At 42.6% G+C, this 19,613-nt stretch overlaps 1 protein-coding gene across 3 annotated transcripts in view; it reads left to right on the top strand.

The window, feature by feature from the left end:
- Positions 1–17,432, top strand: part of PRDM10 (PR/SET domain 10) — a 46,117-nt gene extending 28,685 nt beyond the window's left edge. For 2 of the 3 annotated variants that reach the window (XM_039334524.1, XM_039334526.1), the window contains 15 exons: positions 98–170; positions 620–737; positions 1,485–1,614; positions 2,709–2,933; positions 4,743–5,090; positions 5,434–5,589; positions 6,564–6,743; positions 8,964–9,074; positions 10,994–11,194; positions 12,519–12,665; positions 12,965–13,135; positions 14,054–14,194; positions 14,848–15,007; positions 15,594–15,706; positions 16,456–17,432. In XM_039334524.1, the coding sequence (XP_039190458.1) occupies positions 98–170; positions 620–737; positions 1,485–1,614; positions 2,709–2,933; positions 4,743–5,090; positions 5,434–5,589; positions 6,564–6,743; positions 8,964–9,074; positions 10,994–11,194; positions 12,519–12,665; positions 12,965–13,135; positions 14,054–14,194; positions 14,848–15,007; positions 15,594–15,706; positions 16,456–16,668 (2,487 nt within the window). In that variant the 3' untranslated portion in view covers positions 16,669–17,432. The remainder of the gene's footprint in view (positions 1–97; positions 171–619; positions 738–1,484; positions 1,615–2,708; positions 2,934–4,742; positions 5,091–5,433; positions 5,590–6,563; positions 6,744–8,963; positions 9,075–10,993; positions 11,195–12,518; positions 12,666–12,964; positions 13,136–14,053; positions 14,195–14,847; positions 15,008–15,593; positions 15,707–16,455) is intronic. The other variant, XM_039334525.1, reaches the window with a different exon arrangement.
- Positions 17,433–19,613: the final 2,181 nt, after the last annotated feature.

The following is a 19,613-nucleotide window of genomic DNA, read 5'->3' on the forward strand; positions in this document are numbered from 1 at the left end:
TACAATTTGCGGAAGATGGGCAGGATTCAGTTAATTCTATTTAGCTTTAAAAAAAAAAAATCTATGAATTTCCTTTCAATTTTATATCTGTTTTTAGGTGTGGTATGCTGCCTCCTATGCAGAATTTGTCAATCAGAAAATCCATGATGTATCGGAAGAAGAGAGGAAAGGTATCCAAACATCTTACAGTTTAAATAGAATTTTAGAGTTGCAAGATATTTGTTCTTTTGATAGCAGATGCCATTTATACGCTTGGCTTGTTGCAAAAGAAATGCTGTAGGTTTGTATCACTTACTTCAAATGCAGCGTTTCTGGAAAAGCTCAATCCATTGAGACAGCTCATTGGTTGGAAGGAGGAATAAAGGAATAAAAAACAAAACCTATTGTGTAAATCTGTATATGCTTTTTCTCGGGCCCACTGCCTGGCATATCATCCTATTTCTCCTTCTGAGACTGCTTTTTATTAGAAGATAAAAGATAGCCTGAAATTGTGGATTTCTTCCAGTCACTCCAATTTCTACCATTAAATTGGAAGGGCAAAGTGAATAACTGAACAAAATGTGAAAAGCTTGGGGGTTTCTCAACATTTACTATTGCTTGGCTTATCTTGAAAACACAGTTCTTCGAGAACAAGAGAAAAACTGGCCATGTTATGAGTGCAATCGACGGTTCATGAGCTCAGAGCAGCTCCAGCAACATCTCAACTCTCACGATGAAAAGCTGGACTTCTTCAGCAGGTATTTTAAGGAGTCTACCGTTCACCCAACTGAAGCGTTCCATAGACATTTCTGTCCAAGAGAAACAGGAAGAGCCAGGTTTTCCAACAAAGAGAGGGTTAAAGTAGTTACTTAAGGTTAACTGTTGTTTGCTCAGGTGCATATCTGTTTCCTTAAGAAGGGAGTCCTTCAGTGCTGTTTAGGAGACAGGGCAGCATTTTTGTATTTCATAGGCTTGGAGGACCAAGGTGGCATTCAGCATCATCAGCCTTTAGCTCCAAGTCCTCTTTAGATTCCCCCCACCCTTCCACCCGCTACAAAAAGCTGAGAGCCCATCTGTACATGAGATTCTATAAGAAAGATGGATGGACAACACAAGAGAAGGTAGAGGGACATCCACCAAAGATGGATGGGCATCTCAAAAGAAATCATCCATGCAGTGAAGACTCTGATTAAAAGAACAAGATGCTAGTTGACCCAGACCCTTCCTATATCATCATCCCTGTTTCCACCAGAGGATATTGTCTCTCCTTGGTTATTGTTTTTAAGTTTTATAGCTTAAAAAGGACAGGAAGCCTACAGTTATCTTGATGTGTTTAGACTACAGTGTTCACCATTCCAAAACTTGCTGATTAGGGATGATGGTAAGTGGGAGTCTAACAGTGGAGGGCTGCAGTCCCTGCTCCTTTTCTTAAGTTGATGTTCACAAAGAATGACAATGCACATCAAAGTCTTCTAACCTAATCCAGAAATCTCTGTGTTTTCTAGAGCAAGAGGCAGAGGTCGCGGACGAGGGAAGCGAAGGTTTGGTCCAGGAAGGCGACCTGGCCGTCCTCCAAAGTTCATGCGTTTGGAAGTAACCAATGAAAATGGGGGGAAGTGTGCAGAAGAGAGCCAGGTATACTTGTAGGGAGTGAGTGAATGAGTTTTGCAGAAATGAGGACCTGAGCTGTTCAGCTGGATCTCTTGAAATTTCACATATTGGCAATTCTGCAAGTAGAGTCTTCAACAGCTGGAACGGCTCCTCGGCACCATTTTTGAGGACTCCAGAACCCCCCCCCCCAAATTATATCATCTACATTTTGGTGGCATTAAAAACACACACAGTTTTTTGGGGAAAAACTTTCTAACCTCTCCTTACCAAAATAAGAAAGAAGAGCAGAAAAATAAGGGTTTCCTCCCCATGTAGTCGTCTGTGGCTTTCTCACTGGATGTGTCTTACAATGTTTAAGAAAAAAAATAATGAATGAAGTATGGTTTATGGAGGAAAAAAGCCACCTTTTGTAGATTGTAGGGCATGAGGCTAGCAGGCAATCTGTCTGATAAGGCAGCTGGCTAGTTAGTGGCCTCTATCAGCAATGAGCAACCCATCTGAATGCAGTAAACCCTGAAGCTGGATAGCAGGCCAGAACATGGAACTGGATTTTCTGACTGCCAGGTTGAAGAATATTGTAGTATCCTTATTAGCTCATACCATCATGATTGTCAATCACTTTTTGGTTGGGAGGGGTCCCTCTCCTGTTTCTAACCTATTCCAAGAAGTCCTCCTTTTCCACTTTTCCTTCAGAGAACAAACCAACATTTTTGCTTTTAAGCATTGAATGTGGGAGTTGCAATTGCATCATCAGAGGCAGAACTGAAAAAAATGGTAACTCTGATAAGCACACAGCGCATAGACAGCAGCAAAGAAAGGCCTTCAAATGATGTTGGTGTATATCAAGGCTGTATCTGTCAAGCACCCAGGGAAATTAGAAAATCCAGACAGTCCAAATGGTTATAAAGATTTATTGCAAAGCTTAGGTTCTCTACAAGAATCTGATCTACTAATGGTCAAAGCAAATTGGCAGTAGATAAGAGTCAAAGGAATTCAAGGTGGGCGGGACTTAGATCTCTTGTGGGCACAAAGGGATTTGAGACTGATGACACGTTTGACCCTCTCCCTACCTCAGGCTCAGTCTGGTCATCTACAATATCCTTGGTTTATAATTGCAGGACTTGCTGCCTTTTGCCAGTAAAGGGCAGTTTGATGAAGCTGGAGAAGCCACCCTAAATGGACTAGACCAACCTGAGCAGACCCCAGTGGTCCCAGAGACATCGTCCTCCTTGGATCAGCTGCCTGAAAGCCACTCACTGCAGCTTCAGCCACATGAGCAGACAGTGGTGGCTACCCCAAGCGTGATGACAGCAGACGACATGCGGCGAGCAAAGCGTATACGGGTAAGCGAAGGACTCAACCACTGGCTGACCTGGCATTTAGGTTGCATTTGTTTCTCTCAATCTTGGGAACTTGAAGATGTGTGGACTTCAACTCCCAGTATCTAGGCATGAAATTGAATTTTTCTGAGTGCCAAATTAGGGAAAAATCAGCATTGGAGTTTTTGCCTCTTTGGAAACTCATGCTGCTCTTTTATGAATTATTTTGGAAGGTGGCAAAACCTTTCATGCTGGGGAAACTGGGCACCAATTGAAATTGATGAGATTCACAATATTTAGTGATCCTTTCCCGGGAACCTTGGTCTGTGCAGGCTGGCAGGCAGGCATGTTCCGAACAGCTGGATGAGGTGATGTGTATTAAGTGTTCGTTGGCAGCACCATCTGTACGTATGTCATTATTAGAAGACATGGCCAAAGATTTACTATGACCTTGATTAATCCACTACATTTTCTGAATGGGCATGGATTTTGAGATTAAGGCAGTTCTGGTAAGCTTTTATATTTGGGCAGGAGGAAATAAAATCAGCTAAGGGCAGATAGGTGCTGCTACCTACTGTGCCCTTGTTGCTATTTAATAGATGTTTTTCAAGCTCTCACAGCTTGACAGCTCCAAGCATCTGATATGCCTTTCCAAACTCCAGCCAATCCCCCCCTCTTCCCCCCTCCCCCCAACAGCTTAAACCTTTCCTCATCCAGGCTTCTGCAGTGCAAACTTGGCTAAATGAAAGCATTTCCAATAAGAAAACTGCCCACTGCTTGTTGCACGATGTGGGTGGTGGGATCCGTACTAATAGTCAATTTTATTTTTTTAATTGCAATTACAACTTCTACCTTGCCTGGATTTCTTTCTCTTAAAGTCTGAATAGGAATAAATATTTCATGCTTGGGAAACAAGCCGTGTCTAATAAGAGAAGAGAAATGGTAGTTTGGAGTGCAAAATTTCTTTAGGGCTTTCTCCTATTCTGTAGGGGTGTACAAAATCCTTGCTGTCTTTTCCATCCTCTGCTGAGTTGATGTCCTGTAATTGGAGATTTCCTGTAAAACTGTGGAGAAATGGCTGCCACACAATTATTTGCTGACATCAAACATCCCCGTTTAATTACCAAAGCATGCAGGACATTTGAAATTAAGACCGCAACACCAGATGTGGATTGCTCCCATCCCAGTCTAAAAAGAAACAATTCTACTGAAATTGGTTAATCTAGGTGGAAATGAGAAAAAAAAATGTGGAATATTTTAGTTTTATGTATGTGAAAAAAAGAAAAAAAAATGAATGAAATTACATATGAAGAATATATGAAGGTAATGTTAGAATCATTGTTACTTTCTAATATTTGACAGCAAGATGGGTGGCATAAAAATTTAATAAAATGAATGAATGAATGAATGAATGAATACTTCCATAAGTGATCCTGTACAGTCTTTTGTTTTGCTTTCCTGTTCTGAGTAAGTAACATAGCTCCATAAGTTTGAGCACATTTTTTGCACATTTGAGGGGAAGCTTCCTTTTTCATAAAGTGAAACAATGATAAGTGTCCAGACAGTTGCCCAACATGCTCTTCCTTCATAATTTAAAGTGGGGTTTTCCCCTTTTTTTTAATAACTAGTGTCCAATTGCTCAGTCATGTAGTATATTCATCTTGCAATTATTTTTGGATGTTGCACATTGTATCTTTTGGGAAAATCTATTGATTCTATTCTCTTCTCTTTATACCACAGATAGATGGTAGGCTTTACAAATGTTTGCTGCAAAGTAATCTCCTCAGTATCCTGGCTAGTTAACCTGATCCATTCTTGAACCTATCGTTTCAGAATGCAGCTCTTCAGCACTTATTCATCCGGAAGTCATTCCGCCCGTTCAAATGCCTGCACTGCGGAAAGGCGTTCCGTGACAAGGACAAATTAGACCAACATTTAAGGTTCCACGGACGGGAAGGGAATTGTCCTTTGACCTGCGATATCTGCAACAAGGGCTTCATGAATAGCAGTGCCCTGGAAAGTCATATGAAGTTCCACCTGGACCAGAAGACCTACTCTTGTATTTTCTGCCCAGAGTCCTTTGACCGTTTAGACCTGCTGAAAGATCATGTGGCAATCCACATTAACGATGGCTACTTCACTTGTCCTACCTGCAAAAAACGCTTTCCGGATTTTATCCAGGTGAGTTTGGTGGAGCATCAACAATAACGTCATTTATGGGCGCTATTTTGTGCTATTTGTTCCTTTAATGCTGGAATCCGCAATAAGATCACAGTTTGTAGGTTGCACATTCTTTTCCCTCTAATGCAGGGGTCTTCAAACTTGGCCCTTGTATGACTTGTGAACTTCAACACCCAGAATTCCTCAGCCAGGCACGCTGGCTGAGGAATTCTGGGAGTTGAAGTCCACAAGTCATACAAGGGCCAAGTCTGAAGACCCCTGCTCTAATGAGATCATTTCACCATGAGTAAAATTGTACGCATAAGTTTTGAAATGGATTTTCCTGTTTGACTGTCCCCACCAGGTGAAAAAGCACGTGCGCAGCTTCCATTCAGAAAAGATTTACCAGTGCACAGAATGCGATAAGGCTTTCTGTCGGCCTGACAAACTGCGGCTTCACATGTTGCGGCATTCAGATCGCAAGGACTTCCTGTGCTCCACCTGCGGCAAACAGTTTAAGGTAGTACATCCTAAGATCAGGGATAAGGCAGCTGTGGCAACTTTACAACCTGCGGACTTCAACTCCCAGAATGCCGGCTGCGGAATTCTGGGAACTGAAGCCTACAGGTTGTAAAGTTCTGAGAGTTGGCCACCCCTGCTACGGGTTCTTATGCAGGAAGCAGTAATAGGTTGACATGGCTGTCAAGGCTCTCTTTTTAGAAAAGAAACCATCTGTCAACACCTAAACTCGTGCTGAATTTGGCACAAATGGTACGCACCATCTTGCCTGATGCATGTGTGTGGGTTGTGCTTTGGTTCAGCAAATTGTGAGCAAAAGTCAAATTTAAAATACACTGCAGATGAGTGAGTCAACATTGTATGAAGTCTCCAGTGGAAGGCACAATCCCAGACTTGTTTGTGTTGTTGCACTGTTAGGATTCTTACTCTGAGATTAGACCAGAGATGGGAAATTTCAATGACCAACAGCCTTGTGAAGCATGGACAACGATGCGGAATTCTAGAAATTGTATTTCTGGAATATCTGAAGTGCCAAAAGGTTGATCTTTTCTACATTAGAGATTTATTAGCAGTGAACTGAAATTTGCAAAGGAACCATTTGCTATCAATTTTAATTAAAGATTTGAATGTATCCCCCAAAGTCATAATCATCTCAACTTATATTTCTTGATGCTTAACATGAATCTAAATATACTTTTTATCTTAAATGTCTTTACTACTGGAAGGATTCCGGTCATAAAGAGTCCCTTTCTTTAATATTTTTGTGAGCCTTGCAGATCAGTTGATTAAATTGTGTATCTGTCACCGAACAAATTCAATGGAAGTTTTAATAAATATAGTTTCTTGCTTTTATTCGTGAGTAATCAGCTTTAGAGGTCAACTTTTACATTTTCTATGTGACCACACATTTCACGTTTGTCTCTACTCCTTCTTCTTCCTGATTATTTTGATTCTTCTCCCATCCCCCACCCCCAGAGGAAAGACAAGTTGCGAGAACACATGCAGAGAATGCACAATCCAGAAAGGGAAGCCAAGAAAGCCGACCGGATTAGTCGCTCCAAAGCCTTCAAGCCCCGGATCGCCTCTACGGATTATGAGAGTTTCATGTTCAAGTGTCGCCTGTGCATGATGGGTTTCCGAAGACGAGGCATGCTGGTTAGTTAGATATTCCAGACTCCTCAAAATCCTAGCCTATGAATCTCCACTAATTAAAGGTGAAAATTGCGTCCAACTCTAGGGCACCGTGCTCATCTCTGTTTCTTAGCGTTGTTCGAAGACCCTTTCCATAGTCATATGAGCAGCATGATTCTATGCCGAGGCACATGGAACGCTGTTACCTTCCCACCAAAGTGGTACCTATTTATCTACTCGTATTTGCTTGCTTTCAAACTGCTACGTGGATAGGAGCTGGAGCAAGAAACAGGAGCTCACCCCATTGCCTGATGCTCTGGTCTCAAACCAGGGCTGGCAGCTTTTCAGCTGGCCAGCTCAGTGTCTTAAACACTGAAGCATCACTCCTTCTCCACTAATTAGGCACCATTTCATAAAGGCATTCTGTGTGAGCTTGACGTTTTTTTTTTTTTAAATTAAGAGTAAGGGTGGACAATCTCCAATGTTAAGACTGCATCCAGAATCAAGTTTATTTATTTATTTATGAGACTTATATACCGCTTTAAGTGCAAGCACTCTCTAAGCGGTGTACACCAGTAAGCAATGTATATATATATTTACATTGCCCCCAACAATCTGGGTACTCATTTTACCTACCCCGGAAGGATGGAAGGCTGAGTCAACCTTGAGCCGGTGAGATTTGAACTGCTGACCTGCTGAACACAGTCAGCTAAAGTGGCCTGCAATACTGCACTCTAACTGCTGCGCCACCTCGGCTCTTCCAGGAACCCCTTCCTTTTGGGGTTCAAGAGGCTCTTGAAAATGGACCATTATTGTCCTCTGCTGTCAGCAGAAAACCATCTTGTCCCACCATGCCTAAGCTGGTCATCCCATATTTGGAGCAAGGATTATAGGAATATCAAGCAAAATTACATTCTTACAAAAACATTGTTTCTCTTAAATATTGCTTCTGTGAATTTATGGGACTTGTCCTCCCGTCTCTCGTAGGAACATTGGAGCTTCTTCAGTAGTATTCTCACAAACACCCTGTGGAAATGATTAGATTTAAGAGGAGGATTTACGTCTGACCATGGATTGGAACTTGGGATCTTGAGATCCTAGTACTATACCCTATCCAGGCACCACATGATTTATTAACATTGGGCTCTCTTTGCCTAAGAAACAAGCAGCTACTTGACTTAAAAATGATTATTAGTAGTACGATGTGAATAGGTTCACAAAAGGCTGAAAACAGCCCTGAGGTCATCCTATTCGTCAAGCAAACCAATTAGCAGAGGCCTGGAAAAATCCTGATTGTGCCTATCCAATAAAGGATTATATGTTTAGCCATAAATCATTTAATGCTCAGGGTCCACGCTGTTCTGTTGGTATTTTAGTTTTGCAGACAACTGAAGGGGGATATGACAGATGTGAAGTGGGTAGCTTAACATGAGGTCCATGAACAGGGTAGAGATGTTTTTCCTTTGTCCTTTTTAAAAGGGAAATTTTTCTCTCTCTCTTATACTGTTGGCTTTTAAAAAACATTAGTATTTATTCCAGTGCATTTATATATTCCCTAGTCTTAAATTTGATAGTTTTTTTCAACATGGGCACCTCCGAATTTGCAAAGCGCATTTCAGAATAGACTCCATTTAAGGCAGGGGTTCTCAACCTTTTTTAATGCCGTGACCCCCAACCGGTCGTAAGTCAAGGACTAAACCGGTTGTAAGTCGAGGACTACCCAACCAGTCGTAAGTCGAGGACTTTCCCTGCCTGGGAGTGCCACGCATGCGTGGTGCCGCCCCCTGCGCCGGCCGAGGCGTAGCTGGCAAGCGGCGGAGACGGAGCAGGCCGACCACCGGCTGGGCCACCAGCTGGCCCAGCCCAAGGGAGGTAAGGCACCCGCCAGAAAAGGGGAAAAAAATGGCAGACAGCCTTGCTTGGCGACCCCCGTGAAATGGTCGATCGACCCCAAATGGGGTCGCGATCCATAGGTTGAGAACCGCTGATTTAAGGACTTCTTGATGTTCAGTACTATATTAACCGTTGAGTGGGAATCGGCATTTTTGCAGTAGATGGACCACACTCCTCCATAGGTGGGTCCTCTGGGTCTTCTTGTTTTAGGATTGCTCGATCTCTACGCTTTATTGTCACAAGGAAGCAAATATAGGAGTTCCGTGTCTTTGTTGTGTCACACAAACATGGTTCATTTTGTGACTCTATAATACTATTTTTTTAAAAAAGTCCTTCTCTTTTTCATCTTAGGTGAATCATTTATCAAAGAGACATCCTGAAATGAAAATAGAAGAAGTGCCAGAGCTAACACTGCCTATCATCAAGCCTAATAGAGATTATTTTTGTCAGTACTGTGATAAGGTATGAAATGAACCCACCTCTATCTTGGCTGTATACATGGAATTAAATGTAACTGATCTGGGGATTTTCCCCCTTCAGATCGATTCATTATTTGCTCAGAGGACTCAAAAAGAGAATTTGTTGGAGGTGTGCGCACACACACACGTACACACACACAAAAAAACCTTCTAAAAGAAGATAAATGTAGGTCTCGGCTGAAAGCATGTATTTTACCTCTGGGGATCCAAATTGCACTTTTATTAGAAGATAGAGTGCTTTGAAGATTGAAGAACTGCTGTATAGAATGAGAGGGAACTGCGTCATATAAGGCATACTGTATTGTCCCTTTGGTTTTCCATTTGCAATCTCTAAAAATGTGATTTTTTAAAAAAAATATCAAAAATCTTGGGCTGCTAAACTGATAGCTAATAAAGCTATCCTACTGAAGGGTACATGTCAGCTAGTAAGGAGAATGAGAAGACCAACATTTGTCTCCTGAACAGTGACTGTGATTCATACACTTTTAAAACAATTAATCTTGATCCCTCAAATAAATAACCAGTAGAATGGAATACAGACTTTTCTATAGAAGCAAATGCCAGGAATGGTTCTATAATAAAATTCCATAGTGAAATACATCTCTCAAATCTTTCTGCAATTTAGTCAAAGAACAGTAAAGAGAATAAATGTGATTTTCTTTTTTCATAAATACCCTTATTCATGAAACACCTTTTATGTTATATTGAAACCTCATAGACCAGTGGTGGCGAACCTATGGCACGGATGCCAGGGGCGGCACTCAGAGCCCTCTCTGTGGGCACGTGCGCCGTTGCCCCAGTCCTAGGCATTCAGCTGGGTTTTATAAACCCTTTTTGCTTTAGGCCTCTGCTGCCATGTGAAAAAAAACACACAAAAAAAGATTCAATCAGTCAATTTCAACTTCTCGTGGGAAAAAAAAAAAAGATCATGCAAAGTTGGAATTGATTGATAGAACTTTTTAGTCCCACCCAGTCTGCCGTTACCACCGCAGTCACGTCCACCCAATGGGCCATACCCACCCGGAACCCAACGATGCATAAGTGGGTTTTGGGTTGCAGTTTGGGCACTCATTCTCTAAATGGTTTGCCATCACTGTCAGACATTAAAACCTGTACTATCTTTTAACTCTGAAGACACTCTCTGGCTAAGGCTAGTAACAGCATTTCCCTTAGTTTGTCTGAGATACTCAGTTTGCAATCTAACAATCATAAAAAGTGAAATAAGATCCCTGTACACTATTGTCACAAGAAGCACTCTAATCCAGCAAGCCCCTAAATAAACTCTTTATTGCAAGAGTATATTTCCCAAAGTTTACATAGGTTAACAAGTTTTTCCCTTCCTTTCCATTTCTAGACTAGGATGCAAATAAGTGGATTAAATATTGTGGGGTCCTTATCAGATGCTGCCCAGATGCACCCACTTGTATCTAAAGGGGCTGTTAATAAAAAGGCAGCTGCCTTCACCAGAGGTTGTAATTGGTTGACATTTCTTCTGAGACAGTTAATGTCCGTCGAACTATCCTTGTTTGTCGTGACAAGAGAAAAAGAAGGATGCTGGAACTCTATAAGTGGCCTCTTTCACAAAGCAGTTGTGGCACAGCCACGGAAATAAACCAGAACTAGCCTGATCTAATCTCTGTATTAATTCAGGCAGAGAACAGATGTGAGGCCTTGTGTTATTACAAGAAATACAGCTCCAAAACTCATTATTTTCTCACTGCTTTGTAACTTCCTAAGGCATCTATCTGTGTAAACACAGGGACAAGCAAAGCACAAATCTGTTTCTGAGTTGGTGGAAGCAGAAATTGTTATCCAAGCCTCTCCATGCAGTTGGCTGAGTGGCTAATACCGGACTCTTTCAAAGGCAGTGCTTGGGGTCATTCATTCGTCTTTCTCTCCTAGGTTTATAAGAGTGCCAGCAAGCGGAAAGCCCACATTTTGAAAAACCACCCAGGTGCAGAACTTCCTCCCAGTATCCGAAAGTTGCGTCCAGCAGGCCCAGGAGAACCAGATCCAATGCTGAGTACGCACACCCAGCTGACTGGAACAATCGCCACACCGCCTGTTTGTTGTCCTCATTGTTCCAAGCAGTATAGCAGTAAGGTACTGCGGATATATGCCTAATACCCAGATATAATAATAATAACAACAACAACAACAACAACAATAATAATATGTTGTTGTTGTTGTTGTTGTTGAAAGGGATCTTGGAGGTCATCTAGTCCAACCCCCTGCTCAGGCAGGAAACCCTATACCAGGGGTAGGCAACCTTGGCTCTTTTATGACTCATGGACTCATGGCTGGCCCAGAAATTCTGGGAGTTGAAGTCCACGAGTCACAAAAGAGCCAAGGTTGCCTACCCCTGCCCTATACCATATCAGACAAATGGCTGTCCAGTCTCTTCTTAAAAGCTTCCAGTCTTAGATCATTCACAGTTTCTGGAGGCAGTTGGTTCCACTGGTTAATTGTTCCTAACTGTCAGGAAATTTCTCCTTAGTTCTAGGTTGCTTCTCCCTTTGGTTAGTTTCCATCCGTTGCTTCTTGCTTCAGCAACATTCCATCTGTTGCTTCTTCAGGCACTTTGGAGAATAGCTTGACTCCCTATTTTCATGTACCTATTTCACCCTAGCTATTTTCTTTTATTTCTGTAGAAATTCCCCCCTCCCCCTTTAAGAAGTAAACAAGGCACGACTAGATGATAGTCCTGCTCTGGGATAGCCCCATATCTTGAAATATATTTTTCCCAGTGGTCCTCTTGAGTTTTGCAAGCAGGTGAAAAATTGTAATATCTCATTAAGACTTTGGACCTAGACGAAATGTTTTAGCACTGTCTTTCTTGATTCTATCAACTGTTTACTGTCTGTCTTTGTTTTTCCTGTGTTTTGCTGTTTGCTGCCAAGAGAACATTAGAATTGGAGTCATTTATAAATAGAGATAGATAGATTGATGGATGGAGAGAGAGACAGAGAGAGACAGAGAGAGACAGAGACAGAGAGAAAGAGATGGGTGGAGGGAAATGACAGCAATGCTTCAAAAAGGACATTGCTTAGTATATGCTCAGCTGTAGTCTAATTAAAAAAAACAAACCAGATCTATTGAGGGGACTTCCAGCGAATGCCCATATTATATAAGCATATGCATTCTCAGCAGCCTCTCTGTAGCTGTTTGGACTGCATAGACTCATTTAGTCCTGGCAAGACGATGCCTGAACCCCTTAAAGCTCAGCCTTTGTAAAACAATTTTCCAAGTTTGTTGTTCTGAACTGGGAAGTCAAGACTTCATGCCAGGATAAGAGAAGCAATAAGTTAGGTTGTGCTCCATACATGGACTGCTGGCTATATTTTGGCCTGGCCGAGGAAGAGGCCTGCAATCCAAGCTGATATTCTTTTCATCTTCCTAACATTCCTTCTTTCTCCTTCTTGCGCAGACCAAGATGGTGCAACACATTCGCAAGAAGCACCCGGAATATCCTCAGATCCCAACAAACACAATACATGTGCCGCTCACAACCGCAGTAATTAGGGCCACTCCTGCTGTCCTAACTTCTGACAGCACTTCGGGGGAGACCGTTGTGGTAAGAATTCTAGGATATTCGGAAGACCCAATAGAGCAGTGTTTCTCAACCTTGACAATTTTAAGTCATGTGGACTTCAACTCCCAGAATTCCTGTGGAATTCTGGGAGTTGAAGTCCACATGCCTTAAAATGGTCAAGGTTGAGAAACACTGCAATAGAGTAAAACAGCCAGAAAAGTCCAAAAGGTTATGGCTTAGGGTTGTTTGTTTTTTTCTTCCAAAATCTAGAGATGCTAAGACGCATATCCACAATTTAAACTATATAATGATCTTCCTTTGTCTGTTTCCTCCTTCTAAAGACATCAGATTTGCTGACTGAAGCCATGACAGAACTGTCACAGACTCTAACCACCGACTACCGAACCCCGCAGGGTGATTTCCCACGTATTCAGTATATTCCTGTATCACAATCCACAGCTGGCTTGCAACAGCCCCAACACATACAGTTGCAGGTTGTGCAGGTGGCTCAGGTAAGTTGTGTTTGAGTTGTGCGTAGATTTCCTAGAAGGCAGAGGACTAGCAATGGCGCTGAGCATCTCGGAAAGCAGAGATTATATAAAACTGAGCTAGATAACAAAGGAGTAGCCGTTATTCCCAGGGAGGCCATCACAGTGTTGAACCAGGATCTGGATGGGGCAGAACAAGATTAGATTAAATCCAACCATGGCATAACAGGGCAGTTGCTAAGCGGCAATCTGTATTACAAAAGGTGTCCCATTAATTAAGATTTCCTTAGCAAGAGGTGCCCAAGTTGAAGCCAAGCCTTTGAGCAATGATGGCGAACCTCTTAGAGACCGAGTGCTGAAACTGCAACCCAAAACCCACTTATGAATCATCGGATGCTGGGTGGGTGTGGCTCATTGGCTGGGTGTGGCCCATTGGCTGGATGTGGCCAACGGCAGACTGGGTGGGACTAAAAAGTTCAATCCATCAATTCCAACTTTGCAAGATCTTTTTTTCCTGCGAGAAGTTGAAATTGACTGATTGATTGAACCCTTTATATTTTTTTTTGCACATGGTGGTGGAGACCTAAAGCGAAAAGATTTTATAAAACCCAGCTGAAGGCCTAGGACTGGGGCGATGGTGCGCATGCCCACAGAGAGGGCTCTGAGTGCCGCCTCTGGCATCCGTGCCATAGGCTTGCCACCACTGCCTTTGAGAATGTAAAACTGTCACCTGCCGTTGAGTGACAGTTTATCTCTGTTATGTGGGTTACTTGGAAAGCAAGTGTTGCACCAGACTGATTCTTCTTGATCTTTTTTGGCAATTCATCCCAAGAGAACAGAATTTTGCAGAAAGAATTATACTGTTTGACTTGTAAGACTTGTACCACCGAGAACACAATTCTAAAGTCAACTTGGACGCTACGTTTTTCTCCTGATCCCCAGGCTACCTCACCTCATCAGACCCAGCATTCCACAGTAGACGTCGGTCAGCTACATGACCCTCAGTCATACACCCAGCATGCTATCCAGGTACAGCATATCCAGGTCACCGAACCAACCTCTGCAGCCGCATCCTCTTCACAGGTAAGTCATGCAGTTGTTTAAAATTATGTGCATGCTACTCTAAGGTGCACAAACAGCTCAAGGCAGCAGATAAGATGGTCCCTAAAGGTACCAGTGGAATAGCCCAAAGTTCTGCGCACAAAGTTTTATTTTGGAGATAGTAATAGCAATACAGTTAGTGCTTTACAGCCCTCTCTCATTTTACCTACCTGGGAAGGATGGAAAACTGAGTCAACCTTGAGCCGGTCAGGATCGAACTGCTGGCAGTCGGCAGAATTAACTGCAATACTACATTCTAACCACTGCACAACCATGGCTCAGTGCGATGAAAGAATGTTATTTCTACATTTCAGTAAATGTAGAACTTTGACCCTAAATTCTAAATTTCTTATTTAGACATATTCCAGCCAACTATTTAGATGTTCTTGTGTGTGCTGAAAGGCTTTGGTACTTGAAGTTATTTTGATTAGAAATGAAATGGCTATTTGGAGCTTTGTAATTTTATTTTTCAATCATTCTTTTCAACAGAAGAGCAGGAAGTAAATGAATGAATTAGGACGTTATAGTTTATTGGTTAAAAGCTCTGGGTATGAGTACAAGAGGAGACTTTCAGATCAATAACAAGTAACTTTCAATCTGAAGTTCCTGGAATGCCTTTTCCGTTGTTTCTCCAGGTGGTCAGTCAGCCCTTAAGCCCTTCTTCCCAGCCAACTCAGCAGGAACTCAGCCCTTCCCAGATACAGACAACTCCCTCCTCCCAAAATCAGTCGCAGCCGGGTTCTTCAGTCCAGCAAGCCTACCTTCCCAACACATGGAACTCGTTTCGCACCTATCGTACGTACCAAATACGCTGCGTGACGCTGTTTTGCTTCCCTGGAAAATCAGAGGTCCCCATCCTTTTGGGCACCAGGGACCAGTTCCATGGAGAGAGGTTTTTCCGCGGACCGGAGGGAGTGTGGTTTTGTGTGCTGCCTGTATCCTGTGGATGGGGCTTTCCTTGTTTGTGTGGACCGGTTGCTGGCATGCCGTGGCTCCGTACTGGTCCACGGACTGGGGGTTGGGGACCCCTGGACTACCCCTCATTCCCAATTTCTGAGCTACGATTTGATAAAAGTATTGTTGAAGCTATCTGAAGGGAAACAGACTCTCCCAAGTCCCTTGATACTTTATGCAAGATTTCCCTTTTCCAGCTTTGGACTCAACCCTTGCATTTTTACTCACCTGATTCATGGGGCAATTTCGCATTTGGTTATGCTGATAAAGGCTTTGATAAGCGATACCTTATTCCATGCTCTCTATCCCGGAAGTTGAAGTCTACGGGTCTTAAAGTTGCTAAGGTTGAACGCCCCTGCTTTTAGTATGTCAATCATGTCTCGTTAGAGATAAAGAACGGGATTCTCTCATCTTCCCCCCCCCCCAGCTTCCGAGATTCAGATGATGACTATCCCTCAGGGCCAGTACGTGATTGCAGAGACAACTGTGGGCCCTCCTGTCACAACGGTGAGCACAGGGCAAGTCAAAACAGTTGCCCAGGTAAGAAAGGAAAGAGCCACCATCACTGAAAAGGTGAAATATGTCAAGGCTTTTGAATATGGATATTTCGAAATACGTGTATGATTATTAATATGAGTTGCTGACAGTGAAAAGGGTGGCATATAAAATTTAACAAATAAAGTATCAGCAACATGTCTTCTGCTCCAAATGACGCATGTTTTCATCAGAGATAGTCAAAGAAGTTATTTCAAAGCAGCTGCTTTACTGAATTATTTGGAGTAATAGTTGATAAACGAGCATATTCGTTGTTATGGCATACAGGCAGTCCTCGATTTACGACCGCAATTGAGCCCAAAATTCGGTTGCTAAGCGAGACAATTATGGAGTTTTGCCCCATTTTATGACCTTTCTTGCCACAGTTGTTAAGGGAATCACTGCAGTTATTAAGCTAGTAACACCGTTGTTAAGCGAATCTAGCTTCCCCATTGACTTGGGGAAGATCCCAAAAGGGGATCCCGTGACCCCGGGGCACTGCATCACCGTCATAAGTATGAGTCAGTTGCCAAGACTCTGAGATTCGCTCAAGTGATCCTGGGGATGCTGGAATGTTCGTAAGTATGAAAAACAGCCATAAGTCACTTTTTCCAGTTCTGTTGTAACTCCAAAAAGTCCCTAAATGAATGGTTGTAAGTACTGTACTAACGGAAGGCTTTTTTAAAAAAGGAAATAACATCTGTATAACAAGAGTGAATTTATGTGGGTTTCTTTCTGGGTTTCTTTCCCTCTAGACACATTATGTGATCGCGGAAAGTCAGTCCGAGCTTGATGTCAAGCCAAACCTGTCTCTTTCTAGCAGTGTGGAAGTAGATTTATCTCAGCCGCCCACCCATTCTGACTCTTTGGACTCGCAAACGGCCAGTGAGCAGCAAACGACACAGTACATCATTACGGCCACCAGCAACACCAACGGAGTGGGCGACTTGCACATCGAAAAGCCGTGAAGTGGGCTTGCAGCCAAGAAGGACATCTAGTGGGCATGAGCGACATTTGAAATCTTCATCCTGAATATTGAAGACACCTCACAGCTCTTTGACAAAGTATATTTTGTACACCTTGAAGTTGTACCTTATACGCTGAGGCTTCGCAGCGCTTCAGATCTCAGTGAAACCCAAGCAAAATATTTCAGGATACTACTTTCTTCTGGACCTCTTCCCCAATTGATTCTCCCCCCCCCCCAACTGTGGACAGTTTTTCAGCAGCGGAAGCAAAGTTTGCTGAGCACACAACCATTGGCAGAATCTATCTCATGTACATTTCAGTTGCTTACATTTCTTTCGGCTTTATTATATTTCCCCCACCCCCACGTTTGCCTGTGAAAGAAGAGAGAGAACATGCAGCTTGAAACGGAGAATTAAAATAAACAGATAGCCTGGAACTAAGACTCAATTACAAGCCATTATTTCCTGACTTTTGTTCGACAGAGAAGACAGTGAAACTGTGAAGCTGTGCAGAAGCAGTTAAATTATTAATTAGGTTGTTGGTATTGTTGGAATACCCCGTGTTTACACACCGTCTGCACTGCCCAAACACTCAGTCCGAACAAGTGTGAAGGAAACGATCTTGGAGCCTCCAGAAGCCCAATCAAATCAGAGGAGTATAAAAACACAGAGTCTGAGCCTTTATGCCTTTGATTGTGTTGTCTTTATGAAACAGGGATCCTTCGTTTTCTCCTCAAAACCAATAAAAAGGCTCAGAGATGGTTTAACGTGCGTGGTGGCTTTCACAGTGTTGGTTAGCCATGGGAACGAGAAGGTGAATGCAGAACAAGCCAAAACTTGCTTATTATGCTTGTCCTAATTCCGTTGCTACCACAAGGAGACTCTTCAGTTGGAAAATAGTTTTGGAAAATAAGCCCTGGCCACTTTCCTTTCTGGAAATGTTGCTGTGCTTCAGCTTCAGATCTTTTCCTTCCTTCCTTCCTTCCTTCCTTCCTTCCTTCCTTCCTTCCTTCCTTCCTTCCTTCCTTCCTTCCTTCCTTCCTTCCTTCCTTCGCTATAAGCCAGATAAAAAATTTCTATGGCCTGTTTCATGAACTGAGTGCTCTTTTTGCATTAGGGAAATGAGTGGTCTTGATTGTAAATTATCTCAACATATGACTATAACAAAGCCACCAATAATTTATGTAAATAAGATTTATTGTTCAGATAGACAAGACTGCAGACTTCACACTCATTTTATTGTGGCTTGTGCTGCAGGAAACATAATGAAGGGGGAGAATAGACTTCACTGTTGGACAAATGGCAGACTTTTCTTGGAGGTAGTTTTTTGGAGTCCTGGTCCTGTTCAAACCTACAACATGCATTTATTTAAAACCAACTGGAAAAAAAATAATTTTTCCTGTTGCTTTGCTAAGGAGATCAAGAGTTCAGTTTTCTTACCGAAGGATATATGCTAAATGTTTATTAATCTCCTGGCATTTCTTCTTGGATGCTATTGTGAAATACAGTAGATTATTCCAAGAAGTAAATGTATTTTCACCAACCTTTGTGGTGCAATAAATGGTGTATGGCACAGAGCAGCTTTATCATTCTAAGGAGGAAATTCACTTAAATAGGAATAGACACCCTGCAGACATACATAGTCAAAATGATTGCTCCAAAATGTGCTTGACAATATCAAGTGACACATCATCCTGCAACAAACTGGAGTAGGAAGGAAAAAAATAGACCTTCCTTAAAAGTGGCAATAATTCTGGCTTATTTTGTAGCTAAGGGCTTTTATTATTATTAGTTCATCCACTCTACAGAGACAGTTAGCATTACTGAAATCACTTGAATGCTTTGTAATTAGTAACTGGGAAAGTTTCAGTAACTTAAAGGGTTCAGATTTTACTGCCTATTTACCAAGAAGTGGATACTAGTGCAAATTAAACAATAATAAGTAAAACATATTTAAAATAAATGCACCCAATCTGTTTCCAAAATTCTTGCCTCTGGCATTTCCAGAAAGTAAAAACTGTTGTAGTTGACACCAAAGCAACACTGACAAGATTGTTGTTCTTACCTGAGTCATGATGCCAAGGCAGATGTCAAGTAAAGATTTTTTTATTACGTAGCACCACTAACATAGCGCAAAATGACCCACCAATGGTGCTAGTTAAGCAACACCCCAAATTCCTTGCCCACAGTTCCCCACAGTCTGAATCCCCTGGTTCCACAAACCAGGTTCAAGCTGGGCCATGAGACAAGGGAGAAGTCACAATGCCCCCAACCCAAGTCCAGGGTTCCAGAAACCAACCCACCGTCCAAAATTCTGAAGGCAGAAAGCCAACTCCATAAGTCCACAAACAAAGTCAAAAGTTCAATCAGAGCTGGAAGGGACCTTGGAGGTCTTCTAGTCCAACCCCCTGCTCAAGTAGAAGACCCTATACCATTTCAGACCAGTGACTGTCTAGTCTCTTCTTAAAAACCTCCAGCAATGAACCACCTGAGGTCCACAGAAGCCGGGAAGGTGCATGCCAAAGCAAGCAGGTGCTCCCGACAACTCTGCCTTTCTCCAGTGTCCAGCTAAATCACCCTTCCCCAGGTGTTCCTTATGAAGAGGGTCGGAATGGCTTCCTCACAAACTACCTTGCCAACCTCTGTGTCTCCCTCCGCTCAGCTTTCCATGCCCACAAATCGAGTGGGAGAGACAATTGTTCCTCATTGATTTCTAGCCTGTCTTATCTGCGTTTCCTGGTAAAATACATGGGAAAATCCCATTGGGGGGAAACGCACTTACGGCTAGGGTTACAACCCCATGAATGTAGAGAGCAAAATTGACCTCGCCAATGGATTCAGAGCGAATGGGTATGTTTAGGACGGCGCTCACTTTTCGAGCCTGGCTTATCTGCATTTCCTGGTAAAGTACATGGAAAAATCCCATTAGGGGGAAAATCCACTTAGCG

This window comes from Crotalus tigris, unplaced genomic scaffold (genome assembly GCF_016545835.1).
Source record: "Crotalus tigris isolate CLP2741 ecotype Arizona unplaced genomic scaffold, ASM1654583v1 scf7180000017631.5181431, whole genome shotgun sequence".
NCBI lineage: Eukaryota > Metazoa > Chordata > Lepidosauria > Squamata > Viperidae > Crotalus > Crotalus tigris.